Raw genomic sequence first — 19,702 nt, 5'->3', positions numbered from 1 at the left:
GCCAATGAGTTCTGCAGGATCAGATTTAACAGGTACATCTTTTCACAAAAGGACAATTGTCTGTTATCCCATCCCCTGCATGTTCAAAGCTGTTTTCAGGAGCGAGGACTGGACAAGCACAACTTCTTGGATGAGGTTTGAGAACATGTTGCGTAAGACTGAGTGCACTTAACAACTTTATTCAATAGCCTTTATGTGAGGAGGAATATTCCTGCGTGAGGTTACTTTCAAACCTTGTGAGACGTCAACAGGCCGGGCTCCAATTACAACGACCTGAGGCAACACACGAGTTAATGGTGAAAAATGTATAATAATACAAATGTTCACTTTCATGCCCAAAAATGAATCTTTTAATGTTTGATTCATTCAATTAAATCATAAACATGTCCAGGTCTGCTTTATGATTCCACTATTTAACGTAAAGGTATACTTGGTAAAATTGTAATATTTGTATTCAGCAACACATCAAAGTCTTCATCTGTCTGTCATGAGCTCCGGGGGGAGGAGGGGGGGAGAAAAGGGGAAAATGAGCTGAGGTGCAAAGGTGAGGTAATTTATGGAAATATGATATCCAGCTCAGAGCCACATAAGAGCGCCTCGCCTGCACAAGTTGATAGATGCAAGACGAGAGCGCTGCAGACGACACCTTGAGCAATAGAGGTGAGTAAATGTGAAACTATGACAAGAAGCGAGAAAGGAATCTGAACTATCAGGACGTCGCTCAACGATATTAATATTTTAAACTACGTAATGTATGTCTGTAAACTTTATTTTCTGTTTTATTTGTATTTAGAACTTGTGGAAAAGATGTTTATTTTTTTTTAACTTCATTTATTTCTTCTGTATTTATTTACCTACCGATAACAGCACAATTTAATGCACTTTATCACAATCTAAATATGCAACATTTGATCCGTGTTAAATCAAAAGTTTTTTTTTTTTAACTGAGTGACTTAATCAAATCTAAATACAGGAAACATTTGCAGACAACGGACGTGGAAAATACAAATGTGTTTGGGATTTGTTCAGTAAAATCTTGACTGAAGTAGGGTTAAGAAATCATCAGAAGTGAAAGGACAGCGAGATTAAACAGATTGAATTTGACACAAAGTTCAAGGTTCATTGTTTCAGATGTGGGCACAAGAGGAGTGGCAGGAGCCATAAAGTAAATATTATAATTCTCCTCCTCTCAGAGCCGAAACTACCGACGGCACCATGCGGTTCTACCTGACGATCCTCCTGCTGGGACTGTCCTGTGTCTGTCTCACGCTGGCACAAGGTAAGAGGCTGTGGACGGACGGCAGTGTCACATTGACAGGACGCAATAGAGAGCTGTGGACAAACAGACTAATAAAATGAAAGGACCAGTGAGATTTAGTTGTACCTGCGTGGGTTGATGTGCCCTCACTCATGTTTATTGCACTTTCAGCTCTTCCTGATTGTGCAAACTTCCTTTTGATTAAACGACTCATGTACTTTATCTATGTCATATAATACATATTATACTGTGATTACGTGGAACTGGATTTTACCAGACTCCTGACTTGGGGATTTCTGATCCCTCAGTGTCCTATGAAGACTGCTGTCTGAAGTATGTGAAACACATAAGCCAGAGACATGCAGTGGGTTACAGACTGCAGGAGCAGGACGGCGGCTGCAACATCCCTGCTGTGATGTGAGTACACGTCCACCTCCAAGAGTGTGCAGCTCACACAACTTTAGGACATGTAGAAAATACATTAGGCTTTCCAGAGTTTGTCTGTAACCAGCTCCATGATCTCCTGACACTTACTTTAATGACTAAGTGTGTGTGTGCGAGTATGTGTGAGCATGTGAGTATATATGAAGACAGTGTGTAGATATTTTGCCTCATTGATTCCGTCGCTGATTCCTATCAATCACTTTTGTGTATTTTCTTCTTCAAATTCAATAAAAATATGTTTAAAAAGATTTTCCAGTCTTTTTTTTTTATTCTTCTTATTTCTCATTGGCTTGTTGTTTCTGTTTCAATGATTGTGTAGCTTCATCATGAAGAGGGGGCGTGTGTTTTGCACCAACCCCAAAGAGTCATGGGTCCAGAATCTGATGGATAAGATCGACCAAATGGGAAGATATGGCAAAAGACCCGGGAGACGGGTGAGTTTACACTGACGATAGTTGTAGCACTTCATTCCTCTCCATTAGGATCTTCTTATTTTCAGTGCGAGTTTTTGTATTGAGATCTGTTTTTTTAAGTTAGATTACAGTTAGTTGCTCCACTAGAAAGTACTTTGAAATACTTTGACTGCACTGACAGATTTGTTCTCTTATAGAAGACAGGGATTTGTGCAGATCGACCTTTTAAAATGAACTTTGGATGTGTTTACCCTTCACAGCCCTATCGACTGCAGAAGAACAGAGGCTGAGGGCGTCGGCCTGCTGCCTCGCGTGTGTCCCTCCGCCCTCTGGCAAATCTTAACATTGAGCAACAGTGGTGGTTTTATGGCATCTGACTGGCAGGCAGTTGAGGAGGTTTGCCAAATCCTGGAGCATCATATCTTTTGTTTCACTTTCCAGAAGGATGAGGGTCAAAAGCTTGTGTGGATAAAAAAAACTTTGTTCTCCGGGGGTTGAACGGCGGATGTGACTGAGTGGTCTCCAGATGATGCTTTCAAATAAATAGACACATTCAACAGCTGCTTCAGTGAGAGCCTGTTCTCGCCTTTCAGATTTTCAATAAGCTGCTTAATCACACAAATGGTGATGGAATCTAAACACTTGTAATTAATAAGACATTTCTTGTGTGACGTACCCGTGCTTCTATGGAATATGTGTGTGTATGCAAAGACCAATTGCTTAAATAGTTTCTGCAAAGTGTGTCATAATAAAAGAGAATCTCCTGTGTTCATTTCAAAATGTCTATATTTTCATATATTTTGTATTCAGGTTTTGTTGTATTTTGTAGTGTGTGTTCAAATAAAAGCATTATTAAACCAAACAAGTTCAAAGTTGTCTTATATCTTTCTTTTAATTGTGTTATTTGCATTAATTTCTACACCTTATTGTACACTTTAGAATATTCAGAGTATGGATTTTAATCATAATAATCATCATATTGTGTAAGAAGCTTTAAAAAGCTCTACTGACTTCACTCTGTGTTCATGGGGCTTCAAACAAAAACAGATCGTCCGCAAACCAGCAAGTCGGTGGTTCGATGCCTTACACCTTCGTTCCACGTGCTGTTGTGTGATGGAGGAATTGCTGCACATAACTGCACTGTATGAATGTGCATGTGAACAGAGCTTAGAGTCATATCAGGACTGGAAAAGCACAAATACAAACCATACCAGCTTTATTTATCTTATAAATCACTTGATATTATCAAAATTAAACACTGAACACAAAAAATGAACGGATGAATATTTTCCATAGTTGTTATTTGAGTGTGTGTCCCACTTTAAAATCTTATCAGACGTGTGTTCATTGCAGTTGTTTTGCTTTGCAGGGGTTGTAGGCTACAGCTCATTGACTCAGTAGAATGATTCCAAGGAACCTCTGCAGAGAGACAACAGGTAGCACATGTGAAGTCTTCTGGTGTGTTGATTTACAGCCAACATGAGCATCACCCTCTCATCTCCAAGAGCATTCAGAAGAACTGCAGGGACATGCAGCTGATACAATCTCTCTGTGAGCAACACACTGTTTGTATATGTGCACATTGATGATTTCCACACATTGGGGCCATGCAGAGGCTTCATCTTGCAATTTGCTATCATACAATCCTGCAGTTCATGTATTGATGTCTATTTATCAGACAGGTATTAACACATCTGCTCTCCAGATCTGGACCTGCACATGAGTACGAGGTAAGAGTTTTTATTTTTAAGTTGCGCAATCAACATTTAAAAAATCTTTAATGCCCAAAGTATTTGTTTTATGCTGCCTAGGCAAAGGTGATTTATACTTATTTTACTGGCATTAATGGCATATACCTCTTATACTTCAAAAAGTTTGACAAGTAGACTCACCACCTTCGGGAATCTGGCTGCAGCTTGGGAAAGATATATGAGCTGAGACCCAGTTTCTTCTTGTGTTTATCAAAACAACACGTCAACGCTCGAATGCATGGAGAGAAAGAAATAAATGGCTGGTTGGCATCATAAGCAGAAATCTGGGCAGTCTTTCATAAAGCGGAGAAAAAAACGTGAAAGGAAAGTATGAGACAGGAAAACAATATATGGGAAAATCACTTTAGGCTGCAACAAATGTGATGAATTACAGGGAATGGGATGTTTGAACACGTATAAATCAGAAGAAGAGAAAGTGAGGCTGTTACATGTCGCGGCAGGTTTTAAAAACTGAAATAAAACCAATAGAAGTCACGGCACATACTTGTTTCCTATTGTTTCATCTCTTTCACCTTAATGGCATAAAAAAGCTTTGGAAATTAGAGTGAACATAAATCCAAAGACTGACCTGTCATCTTGACTCCTATGAGTCTAGAAAGGGCAATAAAAAAGGGAAAGCTGCCATAAATCACAGCACATCACAAAGTGAAATCACATTATGTTTATTATCATTTCTCTATCATCATGTCATAGCTGCTACTTTAGCTCATATGCATATGAGTATTTGTATATATATATATATATATATATTCATGTATACTATGAATCTTGCAGTTAAGTAAATGTTGCAGACATCTGTTAACTGCTTATACTTTTAAAGACATTTCCTGGGTTGTATAAATATAAAATATTAATAAATATAAATTATTAAAAATTGCACATAAACATAAGTGTTTACATTTAATCAAATTATAATGACCCTGTCTAAAATATAATAACATTCATTAGTTTTTAAATCACAAAGACCAAATTTGTTTTGTAAACTCAGCATCCCAATTTAAATAGAATGTCAGCAAGAAAATTCTGGGACAGATTTTGTTCATGTCTTTGCTTTAAAATAAGGAAAAATTAAATGTTTTATACTTAATTATTTATAAATACGTTTAAAACTAGAAGAAACATCAAAATATGTTGCCCCTGCTTATTTATTTGTTTGTTAACTGTATCTACTATAATGCTAAATTGATGTTAAGCATTTATGAGAATTCATTCATCATTAAGAATTTAATTAGTTATGGATGAGTGGAAAAAATTATCAAACTTTTTACCACGGATTCATCTACAAAGTCTGGACGAAAACCAAAGTGTTGAAATGTATTGAAAATGTAAGAACGCTATTCAGAAGCATCGTTGTTGACCTTTGACCTGATTGGCATTTCCCTGATCATCATTGATATAATTTAAAAAAGTGTAATAAAGAAACTTATGGTTTTTATTTCCGCATTCGTGGCAACCTGAGCCTCGAGGGCTTTGAGTTTCCCTTCATTTCAAATAATCTCAGAACATGTTGGAAGTTGTCACAGAATGTGTCTCCGGGCTGAACTTTCATTCACGGGGAATCAGCGACACCTCCTCAACGCCAGAATCAAAAGTGAAACCATGTTCTGTCCTTTGAGCTTCACCAAGAATCTGGTGAAATCTGCTAAAGGATTCATTCAATATTTGATGGCTGTTCTGCTAGAGTACGACCAAAAGAACCGTCTCATGAACTTGTGTTAAACATGGAGTTTGTGCATCTGTTTGTGTAACATCTACAATGGTGTCATATCATGTGAAGGCAAGACAAGTGTAGGAAGTGAAATTGACAGGTCCACCTTAAAAAAATTATTGATGTGTGCTGCTGGTCACATTTTAACCAACTCTATACTGTATTTGTATATCTTTATTTATATTACATTAATGATTGCCACAGTAATATATGTTTGCCTATTCCCATATAATGATTGCTCTGGTAATGATGTTTGCACAGTTATCAAATATACAACAATAAAAAACTATCGTAGATATAGATATAAGTTTAACCTTTGGACAAACTGAGCTTGGCCTCCTGGCTCCAGCTCCACACCTCTCCTCACAAACTGTCACATCAAACTCTTTGGAAGAAGTCAAAGAAGCACGTGGTCCAAAGTGCTACATGATGACACAGACAACAGAGTTGTGTTCATTCAATGGTCCGTCCGAGTCCACTCTCCATCGGAGTCTGTTCTGAGATTCCCTCATGCACTGCTGGTTGTGTCCCACAGCCTCCACACACCTCCTCTTCTGAATGCGATGCAGTATAATCCGGTAGGTGCCGCACACGGGGCTCCTCAGGTCCACGCTGCTGTTGAGGAGGTGAGCCCTGGTGATGCCGAGATCCTCCAGCGCCGCCTTCACATGTAGTTCATCGGGGCTGAGGATGCGGGTGGGCTCGGCCAGATGTGAGGGAGTAGAGCTATAGGAGGGAAACGCCTGGGGGTACTCTAGGCCTCTCATCCAATCACTGGACATGATCTGTGCCATCGTGAGGCGATCAACAGGCACCGGCCTCAGGAGGCCCTTGATGACCTCCTGGCAGGATTCAGGTACGTAGGAGGGGATGGCGTAAGAGCCCTGCAGGATACAACATTTCAGTCTCCTGGTGTTTGTAGCTTTGAATGGCATGGTGGCGGTCATCATGAAGTAAAGCAAGATACCCAGCGCCCACATATCCACATATCGACCTATATAGCCCCTCCCCTTGAAGAGCTCGGGGGCGGCGTAAGGTGGAGAGCCACAGAACGTGTGGAGGACGTCGCTGGGGCAGCAGAAGACGCTGAAACCAAAGTCGCCCACTTTAATGCAGCAAGTGTTGGTGTAGAAAACGTTCTCTGCCTTCAGGTCCCGGTGCACAATATTACTGTCATGCTGGAAAAAGAGAAATAAAAAAAGGAGGAATGTTTGAGATTGTTAGATTCAGTTTTCTTGAAAGGGAAAGTCACATGAAACTTTATTTAACTTTTTTTTGTATGATATTGTTAATAACGGCCCCTCTGTCTTTCATTTTCATGCTAGAATACACTGATATCATTGTTCACCTACAAGCTACTGTTGACTGACCATATGCTTGACAGCAGACAGGACCTGGGAAAACAACAGCTTGCTCTCCAGATCAGACAGGCGCCCCCTGGTGCTGATACGCGAGAATAGCTCTCCTCCGCTGGCGTACTCCATGACCAGGTGGAGCCTCCTGAAGGTCTCCACCACCTCATACAGCCGCACTATGTTGGGGTGGGCCAGCTTCTCCATGCAGGAGATTTCAGAGGCAAAGAGCGTCTGTGAGCGCTTGTCCAGACGAACCTTATCCAGAACTTTAACTGCCACTCGCTCTGTGAGACGGAGACAGGACAGGGGACAAACACATTTCACTCTGTGGCATGTGGGCGCAGCCTTTTCATCACTTTGACAGATTTATTGTAATTTGTTTAGTCATTTGCCCAAGGACACTTCTGCAGACTGGCATTGATCTAACGTCCTTCTGGTTAGAGGGTGACCCGCTTTCCCCCCTCAGCCACTTTATAGAGCATCTTTCCAGACACTAAAGGCAACATTTCAAAAACAAAACAAATATTCTCCAAATAGAAACATAAGCAGTTTTAGTAAAATGCACAGATATTTGACCCTGTGACCAAAAACAATCATTTAGCCGCAGTCTAATCTAGCCGCATGTTGGATCACTGAAGCTGTAGAAACCGGAGTAAAGAACATCCAGCATCTCACCTTTAGTCAGGTCATGTATTCCCAGTCGGACCTCGGAGAAGTTGCCACAGCCGATCTGCCCTCTCAGCTCATAAAGCCCCACCCTCCTTCCAAACGACAGGTCGTTCATCACCCTCTCCGAATGGGTCAGGTCGTAGAAGGCCTTCCCAAAAGCTGTGCGCTGCGTTGACTCCCGCTCCTCTGCCACGTTCTCCTTTGCCTCCAGCCTGTTGTCCCCCTTCGTGGGCAACAGGGTGAGGATCCCCTCCTGAGGTGGAGGCGTCTTCAAGTGAGTCCCTGAGGTTGAGATGATGAGATGCAACAGAGACGATTTTGAAATATGTATGAACTTCATTATATTGGATGGAATAAAAGTGTATGCAGAAATTACCAGATCCTACAATATAAATGTAGGGATGCGTCTGTACTCACATGTTTTGCCTTTTAGGTTCTTCCTGCTCCTCTCTGTGTTGATAGCGTTATTCCTGTTCTGCAAATACATTATTCCTGCAGAATCTGAGGGTTTGGAGATGTTCTAAATCCAAAAATAGGAAAACCGAGACGGTAAATGTCCATGAACCAAAAACTACAGAAAACAAACAATGTAAGATTCATAGTTTGAGTTCAAAAGCATCGGCATGCATCAGAGAACTTGCTCCAATAAAGTTGCTCTGGTCCAGAAGCTGTTCTACCACCGCTGGTCCACGACAGCTCTTTTCCTTGTGCTGCACCATTGTCTCCTGATGTATAATCCAGACCTACAGGCCTGTAATCCCACAGTGTCGGACTCCACCCACACACACAGACAATAGACAAGCTTTACAGAGGCTTCTTTAACCCCTAGACTGGAACATGGAGGCTGATACAGGGGCAGGAACAGGACACTGATGGGATTATATGTGCTGCTTATAAACCGTGCTAGGGGTCAGTGGACTGAAGGACGGTGGTGATACCACTCGACCTAGTTCAACTGCTTGATGTTAAAGCAAAGTATTGATGAAGGATGCACTGATAACGTATGGAAATTCAATTATTTTGTCATTTTCCACCAAATCAAAACCAAAAAACAGCAATTTAATCTTCATTGACTCAACCGGAACCTTAAAGGAGAGCACACAGGACGGGAAGACACAGTAACACATTGACCTGAGCACTGAGAATGACAACAGACAGAGACACAAGGCCAGAAGGTCCAGGTACTGATGAACTACCCCCATCACTTCTGTCCACCTCTGTCCCCAACCTGGACACAAGGATTGTGATGCAGTCATTGGGCATAAGCTTCATGCTGCAGATGAGTCATCGTAATCCAATCAGAACCACAGTGACTATCTGAGCACGTGCACTGCTGAATGAAAGTCAAAGGAGAAAAGAGGCTGAATAGAAAAATATGCAAGATCCGAGGAGACTCATCTGGAAACAGGAAGTCAATGTGCAGTTCACTATCTGTGATGAAGACGACTGATGAATGAGGAAGAGATTACAAATGCATTTGAGATGTCAGAACATTTACACCAGGCCTGTTTGAATTGGTGTTAAACCCCTTTGCATGTTGACAACTCAATTTAATATCAAAACATATTTAGAAATTCGTAGATTTGGGCTTTATATCTACTTTAAAATCAATAAACTGATGCTGATTAGTATTCAAAGTATTCAAATTGACAAGGTGGTGCCTCTGTAGATTGTGAATTCCTATAGTTTCAATAGATAACAATATTGTGGGGACTGACAGTTTATTCTTGTCCTTGAACCGAACAGTTCACAAGCTCTGGTGCTTTCTGTTGGATTAAAAATGGCATTTGAAGAATTGCAGATGTTCAAATGTTTATTTTCTTGTTTGACTATTGTTTCCTTGTTAAAATTTGAACTTTAAATGTCAGCGTTTAATCCAGTTATAAGTGCTCAGAGAGGGGGGAATTTGTAAGAATCTGTAGCACCATTAAACTTTATCTGCGGAGGAAGATCATGTGACACATGAAAGCTCCACACAAATGTTTTAAATATAAATACAAGCAAGGACACACAAACATACTGAAACCTAGCTAATCAAATAAAAACAGAGAGCACACATAAATCTTTGGCTAAAATTAATATAAAAAAAAAACAATTCAAACTGATTCAAAAGTGATTTAAAAAACTGGTTAATCTATTCTCAAACTTGATAACCTGCGACCCCTGATGACCTCTGAATTAAAACTGCATATGGACATAAAGAGTCCACAGTTTATTCTTATTATCAGCCGTGACCCTTTAAGGCCCCAAAACCTAGGATTCAAAATAACTACTTTTGATCAACTTTATAGAGTTTTGACTCAATCGACAGAATATCATGGGATCTACATAATTAAATCAAGTATGAGTGAATGTGGGTTTGACCAGGATTATGATGGAGTTTCAGTAAGATTTGTTGTAGCTGAGTGAAAGGACTCAACAATGGAAACCGCTGCGGGCATCACACTAATCAAGGTGTCTGAGTGCCGACGGCTCTCTGAACGATGATCCGTTGATCCCACAGAAAATGAGGGAATCACATCAACACTTCAAAGAAGGACTAACACCTTATTAAGGCACGAGTGGCGGATCAGTAAAAAGCCGACTTTGTAAACGTCTCTTCTGTGAGTAAAGCAGAAAGTAGTTCATAACGAAAAGGAAACAAAAGATATTATTTAGAGTTTATTTTTTAGATTAAAAAATTAGTAAATACTAATAGTTATTCTTGTCGTTTTTGCCAGTGTATTGGTTTCTTAGTTTCTGTTTTAGATATCATAGACTTGGAGTGGCCTACGTGTTTGGAAGCTGTTTTAACACCGGTGATCCTGTTTTCTGTCTCTATGTTTCTCCCTGGAGGGAATGAGCAGCAGCAGAGGGTTGAAGGGCAGCTCTGAGAGGTCTGGCCATTTGGTGTCATGTTGAATAAACACAAAGGTGCTGGAGCTTTCTGAAGGGGAGGCCTCAAGGGGCCCCCACGCTGATCCTGTTTATGTGTTTTGGCCGGGTTTTGTTTTAAGTCGGAGGTGCTAAACACCTTCCCCCTGAGATAAAAGATGATTAATGCTTTGAATGAGCGACGCTTTAATGGCTCGAGGCTACTTAAGCCCTTCATTAGGCTGAGCTCGGGCCCGGTTGACACACTGTGATGTCCCATCGCGGCAGAAACAAGAGGAGCTGTGCAGACTCCCTTTGAAGTGGCCCCTGCCTGTAAGAACACACGGCCCTTCAGCATGGAAATTTGATTAGCTCTCACTTCTCTTTTTGACTCCACACCACTCTGAGACCTGGCTTTTCGGGGTGACATTTGGGGCTGAAGCTCGATCCCACATAAATATCAGAGGCACCGCTGAGCCGAGGGACACTCAGGATCTGGCAGCCGAGGAGCAGCTTGGGACTAAAGCCATGGACGTACCCTGGTCGTTGTTTCTCCTCCTGTGCGGCCTCCACATGACCTGTAAGTACTGTTTGCTTTGCTCTACTCTGCTGCTGCTGCTGTGACTTTATCCAGGCAGCTATTCACTCACTGGATTAACACCGTGTCTGCTCAAATGTACTTGCTAATCCCTTGTTATGTGATTAAACGTGTGGAGAGGATGTGATGCTGTGGGATGTGTGTGTGTGTGTGTTTAGTTCACTTGGGACTACTGCACCAGGAAGGTCAAATTACCACTCTGAGAAACACATACATAAAACATTTCAGTATTATTTCCTAACTCTTATTTTCATTACGGATAAATGAATAAAACACTTGTTTTCAACACAGTTAGGCAATAATCTCTAAAAACATTTTTCCTTTTGTAGCACATATTGAAATAATCAATGTTTTCCATTAACAAACAACCCTGAAGAAAGTAAATCCTGCCCAGTCGCATTTTGTGTTTAACTTAATTTTAACCTTGATTGCATGCTTATGTCTCCCCCACCCCCCACCCACACACACACAAACACAATGAACTGATACAACATGTTACCATGTGACGGCACTGATGGTACTAATGTGTGTTAATGATGTGTTTTCCAGTGACCGGGGTGTTGGGCAAACACATCGATCCCCGAAACCTGTTCACGCAGAGAATGTGCTGCAAGAGACAGAGCCACTTTGTGTACATAGGACAAGGTAACGCTCCACAACCCTTCAGGGATTGTTTGTTCATTTTTCACACTTTTGCACTTTCTTCTCTACTTTTTGTACAAATTTTAAAAAAATGACGTCTTCTCGTTTTTCATTTTTGGATTGTTCAATAGCAAATAGCACATAGATAGCACCTATCTATGTATCTATCTATGTGTCTATGTTTCTATCTATCTATCTATTGAAGTATCTATGTATCTATCTATCTATCTATCTGTCTATCTATCTATCTTTGTATCTATGTATGTATCTATGTATGTATCTATCTATCTATCTATCTATCTATCTATCTATCTATCTATCTATCTATCTATCTATCTATCTATCTATCTATCTATCTATCTATCTATCTATCTATCTATGTATATATGTATCTATGCATCTATCTATGTATCTATCTAACTATATATCTATCTATCTATCTATCTATCTATCTATCTATCTATCTATCTTTCTATCTATCTATCTATCTATCTATCTATCTATCTATCTATCTATCTATCTATCTATCTATCTATCTATCTATCTATGTCTGATAATTTTTTCTCCATCTCCCCCATCAGATATCTCTGGGAGCCCTGTCAGTGTGGATGTGGGGTTGTGCAGGTCTCACTGTGTAGCAGCCTCGTCCAGAGTCTCCTCACATGAAACTGGGCAGCAGGATTATTCCAAATATTCCACCATGCTGGAGTTCCTCAGGAGCAAGAAAGTAAGTGGCAGTTCCCAGCCTCGCCACCAGGGGGCGTCATTGTGACTCGTGTGGTTGTCTGATAAGGCGGATTTGATATAAAGGAAGTCAATGTAAACATATCAAGACAACTAAGTTTTGATTTATATATCAACTTTATATAAAATTAATAAATGTCACTTTGGTTGATCAATAAATACAAGTGGGGAGATTTTGGTGTAGATATCATACAGTGGGAGTCGAACCACTAAATGCATCTGATTCCTCAGACATGTTGAGACATGTGTGACCCGGAACAATTAAAACGACTTTCCCTTCACCTCCCTGAAGCTGAGGAGCCGAGAAGCCGGAGCCGTGGAGAGCTCGGAGCCGCAGACCCAGCGGCCTTCCTGCGGGGCCGAGCATCTGTGTGCGCCCACCGGGATGCGTGTGGAACGGCTGCTGCTGCTGGAGGGGCCCCGGGCGGTGGAGGTGGTGCAGGAGTGTCAGTGCGACATCAAGCTGAGTCAGTGCCTCCGAGTCCCGGCGCTGAAGACCTACTTCTCCGAGACCCCGTACGAGGCCGTCATCGACGTGGGAGGATGCTCCAGCTCCAAGGGCTTCCCAGGTGTGTGTGTGTGTGCGTGTGTCTTTGTGTGTGTACGAGTGTGTGCACGTGTGTGTGTGTGTTTGCAACAATCACAACAGAAAGTGGTGCTGAACAAACAGCAGGTCACGTGCAGAATTGTTCATTTAGAAATTTTAACTTTCAACCAAACAAAGAATTATCATCCACGCAAAGATTGATTTACATGATCTCTATAAACTGATAATATGATAGGAACGTTTCACAATTACCCATTTTTTTATTATTTATTTAAACAAGTCTTACATGTGTTTAGTTTTTTACACTTAAACATTGTTTTAACTTTCCTTTAATCAACTTTGACATTTTGAGTCAAGTAATTTATTTCATATTCTAACGTGTAAGCATGGTAACAGGGAACAATATCAATATCTGAATAAGGACTTGATTAAGATGTGCTTTGAGTGAAAGATTTAAAGCCATTTAACTTATGTGGTTATATTGCTGTTCACTATACTGATATAGTTCAAGCTTCAGGTCTTGCCCATGTCATGGGCAAGAAACAAATAGAAGCTACATTCAAATACATGATTGAAGGATTTGGTTTAAATCAACAAAAAAAAGAATATCACAGTCTAATTGAAAATACAGGGTTTCAGGTCAGTGTTCAGATATCACTGATGTAAACAAACATTTAACAGCATCAGAAAAATACACATAAATTAAAACTTCTCTCTCATTGAAAGGCCCATCTAAGAGCTGCTGTGGATGTATCTGTTTGTTTGATTCTCAGATCATAACTGAACTTTTCGTCCTCCATAAAAATCTAACATTTCCTTTAACGATCACTCACAGAGGGATTCTCCTGTGTCCCCACCAAGTTTGACTCCGCTCTGGTGGAAACCCCCAACAAAGTGGATCTCATCCAGACGGTGGTGGCCTGCGAGCTGAAGGAAAGCTGCTACCGGGTCCCGTACGTGGAGTATTACTATGAAATCGTCCTTCACGCAGATGGGGTCCGAGAAGAGAGGCTAAAAGTAAGCACTGAAACACAAACTCTCATATTTTCATCCACCAGAGCTCGTTTCTTCTGTGATTAGCTCAGCATACTTCACACCAGCCGAGCGATTCATTTCTTTCACACTCTTTTGTGAAAAGCTGAGAGGAAACGGGGATGGAGTTTGGTGCCAGACAGTAATGAAGTATCTTCATTCATCACATACATGTGTGGGAGACGGCTCTTAATCAGGCTAATCCGCTGGCCGCTGGCTGGCACCGCACGTCACAGACTTCAGGATGTTTTGCTTATTCATGCACAACCTGCAGCAATACACAAGTCCGACTGGCAGGTCTCATTTTGAATCAGAGACAGAGGAGGAATTTCTTCCACTTCACCAACTTCCAAGGAACATGGAGAAGAGGAAATAGGCTTCAGAGGCCACATCTCCTCCAAGTGCAAATTTATTTAGAAAAAAGCACATTTGCCCTCATCAGGGTCTAAAAAACATTATAAAGAAGACGCTTGATCACATGGCAAAGAAAACAAACTCCACATCCTGAGCAGGAACACTTTTTCCTGGGAGATGTCTTGAGGAAATGAGGATTTAGATCCAGTACATCCCATTCAACAAACTCTTTAAGAAAAAGACTACCAACCAGATATGTAACATTCTTAAACCCACAAATGAATCTGGCCTTATTTGGGACATTTTCTGATAAATGAAGGGGTTCGATGGAGAGGATTTGAAACTGATTTCCTCCTCCCTCTCCCTGCTGTTGGTCATCTGCTGTGTTGCAGCCCCAGAGGTGCGAGCGGACTGCAAACACAAATGGCCCCTGCAGGTGTCGAATCCAGGCAGTTAACATGATAAACAGCAGCTGGCCCCCCGGCTCAACTGGGTCAATATTTGTGACCAGCTGTGAGCTCATTGCCCTCTCTCTGTGTTGCTAATTCTCCACAGGAAATAGATGTGGGCAGATGCTTGGGAGGCTGCACTACAGGAAACCGATGCCTTCTCAGGTAAGTATGAACCCCAGCTGGTGGAGACACACACACACATACACATACAGACACACACACACAGACCCACAGACAGACACACACCTCCTCTGCCACTCCCATGACAATTGCCTGTGAGCTCTGACACCTCCTGTGCTCTGCATGTTGGCCTTTCTGGTGGATTCCTACAGCCGATGCTTCTTTTAAACTTTCAGCATCATAGATTGTAGCAGGCTTTTTACAACAGCGCTGTCAGTTTAGATAAAGAGTTCCACTTTCCAGATTCACCTCATAAGACATGGAGTTTATGGCCTGATTGAGGGAATTTTTGCACACAAGAGAACAGAAAGAATTTAAATTGTATTCATTTCTGTCTCAACACATTTCTGCTAATTCACAGAAGAGATGAAGAGAAGTAATAATATACACAACTTTGTCCGTGTGTTACGTTCTAGTAATAACACTGGCTAATAGAAACTGTAGTTTAATTATTTATTAGGAATTTCCAAGGAAAAACAGAACCTATGTCATGGGACACACAAGCACATACAGAGGTTGTTTAATACGGTGAACGTGATTTTAATCTATTTATTTTTATATTTTCCTCTCTAGGAATCCATCTGATCCTGGGAACTGCCACTTATGGGCCGAGGGACAGTCCAGCTCCTGCGTCCCTCAGAGCTATGAGAGCCACAGCTTCCTCAACCAGCATGGACTGATCCGCACCGTCCTCTCCATCACGTCCTGCCTTTGCCAAACCTGAACACTGCGCCTCCTAGTGGGAAAAACTACATCCAAGACCTGCAGGGGCCTCCCGAAGTCTGACTCACAGGGACCAAACCATATACTGAGACTTTCTTTTTGGACTTTTCTACTCTAAAGTATTATTGTATTATATGTAATATATGTAAAAATGATAATTTTTGTAAATAAATTGGATACCACATCATTATAATGAATTGTCCTTGTACCACTGTGGAAAAACATTTGATCCAAACTGCCAATGAACTCAATCACATGTTTGTAACAGGGCAGATCACATCACCAGGAAAATAAATGATATTTTACAGTAAAACAAATAGTGAGGTGGCCCAGCTTTGATTTGATACACAAGATGATTAAAAGCACAAACTGTATAGTTATTGTTTGAGTGCAGTAAAAAAAGTTAATCTACACTGCAATGAGATACTGGCCGAACTGAGTCTGAGACTTTAATGACAAGGATCAATGAAATCTGAAATCGATTTGAATAGGTATTGGGGTTAAATGTTTAGAATGAAGCTTTGAAGAAGAGATGAGCGAAACAACTTTTCAAACGTGCCTTTGAAACAACACACGTGCACGTGGCTATTGGCTCCTTATTTTGATATGAAAGTGTGAAACAACACTTTTCTGTGACGGTCACAGTCTGTTTCATCTCAAGAGACGTTTTATGGCTTGTTTGGAAAGTGCCGCGTCGGAAAAGAAAACTTTGATCTCCTAAATGTTTATTACAGTGTGGGGGAGCACTTTTCTTCTCGGTCTCAATTTGTCTCCTGCTCGTGCGTCATTGTGCGTAAAGTTCACAGGGACCAAATGGCCCAGTGCGCATTTTTCCTCGCTGGGTTCTGAACTACAATTTACTGGATTTAGTTAAACCCAGTCCAAACAGCAGACTCCAGAAATGTACTTTTTAAATCAATGTTAACATATTAAACCATCTAACATGGATTAGATAGTTATGTGTCTAAATGGATATGATGGATAAACGCTCGAGCAGATTCCAACTTTCCAGTGTGAAACCATTATCTATGGAAATATTTGGGGGGGATTTCACACAGTAAACTATATTCAGAATGAAAAATATAAATTGTTGTAAATGTTATAAAGAGATTCGTCTGCTATGGGGAGGCAGGAAACTCGAGTGAAGCGCTTTTGCGCAACACGCCAGTTTGTGCCACGGAGGAGGTCGCTCCATTTGGATTTCTTGCAAAAAAAAAGAAAATACAACTTAGAAGTTGTGGTAATTATCCAGCTGTAAGTGAATAAGCAGTTATGTTAATCTCTCGACGTGTAGCCAGTGACACCAGGCTCTTTGTCGAAGTAATAGGTTCGACCTAAAACACTGTGCCTATTATTCTAAATTAATGGAATCATTTAGGAGCAGTTAACCTCCCACGGTGCCCGCACTTCCTCAGGAGATCAGCTCTAAGTTCAGTCTCTTCACATTATTTACAGTTTAAGGTTGCATATCAGATACATATATATATATAAATATCCCACAACGACACACGCACTGGTCTCACTGGTCTGTGCCAAAGGCTGGACTTAGTTTATTTGAGCCTTTATTGCCAGACGTGGGGACAATGGGCTTGAATGGAATCTACAGTGGGGGTCACACCTTGTTAACGCTGCCATTAGTTCCCCTTTACATTCGCTGATTGGTGATTTACATTTGCGACCAAATAGCATCTTTACTGCTGTTTACCGAGACCTCGGGGGCACTGGGGAGCGAACCCGGGCATTTGATATAAAAAGTGGAGCCTCCAGGATCCCGCAGTCACTCCAACTCCAAGTTTCTGGCTGGATGTTCCAGGACACCGGTGCGCCACCGACCCACTCACGCCGCAGAGATGCTCATGTTCGCGCTCAGCTTCGCCGCCCTGGCGTGCACGGTGGCCGCACGGCCTTCACTCAGCTACCTGGAGAATCACTTCACCGCAGAGGATGAGTCCGAGGAGGTTCGTTCGGCCGCCATCAAGAGGCTCCTGGAGGTTTTTGGGATGGAGGACCCTCCCGCTATCCATGGACACAAGCAGGCACCTCAGTACATGCTCGACCTGTACAACACCGTGGCCGACGTGGACGGTGTCACCAAGGACCCGTACCTTCTGGAGGGGAATACTGTGCGCAGCTTCTTTGACAAACGTAAGATCTAACATGCCCTTTTCAACGGGCTCCTGCAGAAGATGAGACGTGATGGGAGGGTGTTTGGTTTCTAACGATGTCCTTTTCAATTGCAGTGCGAAGTGAGCAGGTGGAGTTCAGGTTCAATTTGTCCACGGTGGCGAGGACAGAGAAGATTCTGACTGCAGAGCTGCATCTGTTCAAGCTGCGACCTCAGGCGTCAGTCACCTTCAACAGACACCACTTCTGCCAAGTATGTGACATGAAGAGATCAGTAAAGAACAGTCAATGATGCTTCTCTCTCCTGGATGTGTCTAATGTTTGGCTCCTTTCATTGTGTTTCCTCCAGGTCAGTGTTTATCAGCTGCTTGACAAAATCAACAACACACAGGGCAGGAAGCTGCTGTCCTCTCGACTCATCCCAGTCCACTCCACTGGTTGGGAGGTTTTCACCATCACACAAGCTGTAAGTATAGCCTCTTCTGTGCAAACACTGAATCATGTGAAGCATATTTTGGATTTGAACTGACCGACGTGCTCTTCCTCCTGAAGGTCCGCTCCTGGATGGTGGATGAAGGCAGCAACCTGGGCCTCCATATTGTGGTCCAGACCCTGGGAGGAAGCCAGGTGGATATGAAACTGATCCGCTTTGCTTCAGGACGCAGCCACCACCAGAGCAAGCAGCCCATGCTGGTTCTGTTCACCGATGACGGACGCCGCTCCGCTACTCTTGAGAATGCAGGTGAGTTTCTTTGGTCAGTTTGGTAAAAAAATAAACAGCTCGGGCATTTCTGTGGTTTTACTGCTGATGAGCAGGGGTGCAGAGAAGAATTTTGAAGCCCAGATGGAGCTCTGGCCCCCACCGCCCCCCCTCATTCTGATCTAATCTTACTTGATCTATGGTGATTTCTGAGTCTACATCAACAATGCAAACAAACCTTTGTGCATTTTAAACTGGACGAATTACTTATTTCTGCACTCACCTTCTTTCAACGTTTAGAAACAATTCACTCTGTCGTATTCTTGATAAATATATAATAATATATATATGTTTTAGAAATTATTTTAGATTCAAATTATTTGAATACAAGCAATATGTGTGTCATTTGGTTTATTGTAGAACTGATAACAAGTAAGGATTAAACACATTGGATTTATCAAAGCTAATCCCCTAGGATTTATCCAGAGGCATGAACAGCTTCCATGCATGTGAACATAACAATAATTAAGCTTGACTTTAAACGTACTCTTTATAACTTAACTTTGCACATACAGAACCTAAGCGTGATGTCTAACATAAAGTTTTCCTTTCCTCCACAAGATTTGAATGATACCCCAGTCACCCCCAGCCTGCCCCACGCCCCCATTGCAGGCCCGCCCTCCCGCAGCGCCCGCTCCCTGGACTACAGCGAGGAGGAGGGTCTGTCCAAGTCCTGCCAACGCCAGCCGCTCTACGTGGACTTCGAGGAGATCGGCTGGTCGGGCTGGATCGTCTCTCCCAGGGGTTACAACGCGTACCACTGCAAAGGCTCCTGCCCGTTCCCCCTGGGCCAGAACATGAGGCCAACCAACCACGCCACCGTTCAGTCCATCATCAACGCCCTGAAGCTGATGAAGGGCATCGATACGCCGTGCTGCGTGCCGGACAAGCTCTTCTCCATCAACCTGCTCTACTTCGACGATGAAGAGAACGTGGTGCTGAAACAGTACAACGACATGGTGGCGGGCAGCTGTGGCTGCCACTGACATCCACCGGTCAAACGACAGCACATGTATTCTTAGAAAACACAATGTAAGTCGAGTTTGGGGACGTTGAGACCTACTGCCCTTTAAA

At 42.1% G+C, this 19,702-nt stretch overlaps 4 protein-coding genes across 4 annotated transcripts; 3 read left to right on the top strand and 1 right to left on the bottom strand.

Annotated features, from left to right (window-relative positions):
- The first annotated feature begins 571 nt into the window (after window positions 1-571).
- On the top strand, window positions 572-2,980 carry ccl25a (chemokine (C-C motif) ligand 25a). Its single transcript, XM_062405118.1, has 5 exons — window positions 572-660; window positions 1,194-1,279; window positions 1,567-1,675; window positions 2,022-2,136; window positions 2,376-2,980. Exons 2-5 carry the CDS (start codon window positions 1,216-1,218, stop codon window positions 2,403-2,405), a joined length of 318 nt encoding a protein of 105 aa, XP_062261102.1. The 5' UTR covers window positions 572-660; window positions 1,194-1,215; the 3' UTR covers window positions 2,406-2,980.
- Window positions 2,981-3,039: 59 nt separating this feature from the next.
- Window positions 3,040-9,332, bottom strand: LOC133968876 (serine/threonine-protein kinase NIM1). The gene is made up of 4 exons (XM_062405117.1): window positions 8,037-9,332; window positions 7,626-7,901; window positions 6,966-7,234; window positions 3,040-6,773 (listed from the first exon to the last, which is right to left on the bottom strand). Exons 1-4 carry the CDS (start codon window positions 8,104-8,106, stop codon window positions 6,018-6,020), a joined length of 1,371 nt encoding a protein of 456 aa, XP_062261101.1. The 5' UTR covers window positions 8,107-9,332; the 3' UTR covers window positions 3,040-6,017.
- A 1,385-nt stretch (window positions 9,333-10,717) lies between these two features.
- Window positions 10,718-15,931, top strand: pnhd (pinhead). Its single transcript, XM_062405349.1, has 7 exons — window positions 10,718-11,052; window positions 11,620-11,715; window positions 12,294-12,439; window positions 12,749-13,025; window positions 13,839-14,020; window positions 14,945-15,003; window positions 15,595-15,931. Exons 1-7 carry the CDS (start codon window positions 11,001-11,003, stop codon window positions 15,743-15,745), a joined length of 963 nt encoding a protein of 320 aa, XP_062261333.1. The 5' UTR covers window positions 10,718-11,000; the 3' UTR covers window positions 15,746-15,931.
- Window positions 15,932-17,594: 1,663 nt separating this feature from the next.
- On the top strand, window positions 17,595-19,614 carry admp (anti-dorsalizing morphogenic protein). The gene is made up of 5 exons (XM_062405347.1): window positions 17,595-17,889; window positions 17,985-18,121; window positions 18,218-18,334; window positions 18,421-18,610; window positions 19,190-19,614. The coding sequence occupies exons 1-5, from the start codon at window positions 17,595-17,597 to the stop codon at window positions 19,612-19,614; spliced, it is 1,164 nt and encodes a 387-aa protein (XP_062261331.1).
- Window positions 19,615-19,702: the final 88 nt, after the last annotated feature.

This window comes from Platichthys flesus, chromosome 14 (genome assembly GCF_949316205.1).
Source record: "Platichthys flesus chromosome 14, fPlaFle2.1, whole genome shotgun sequence".
NCBI classification, from domain to species: domain Eukaryota; kingdom Metazoa; phylum Chordata; class Actinopteri; order Pleuronectiformes; family Pleuronectidae; genus Platichthys; species Platichthys flesus.
This window is presented reverse-complemented; position numbering and strand designations above follow the sequence as displayed.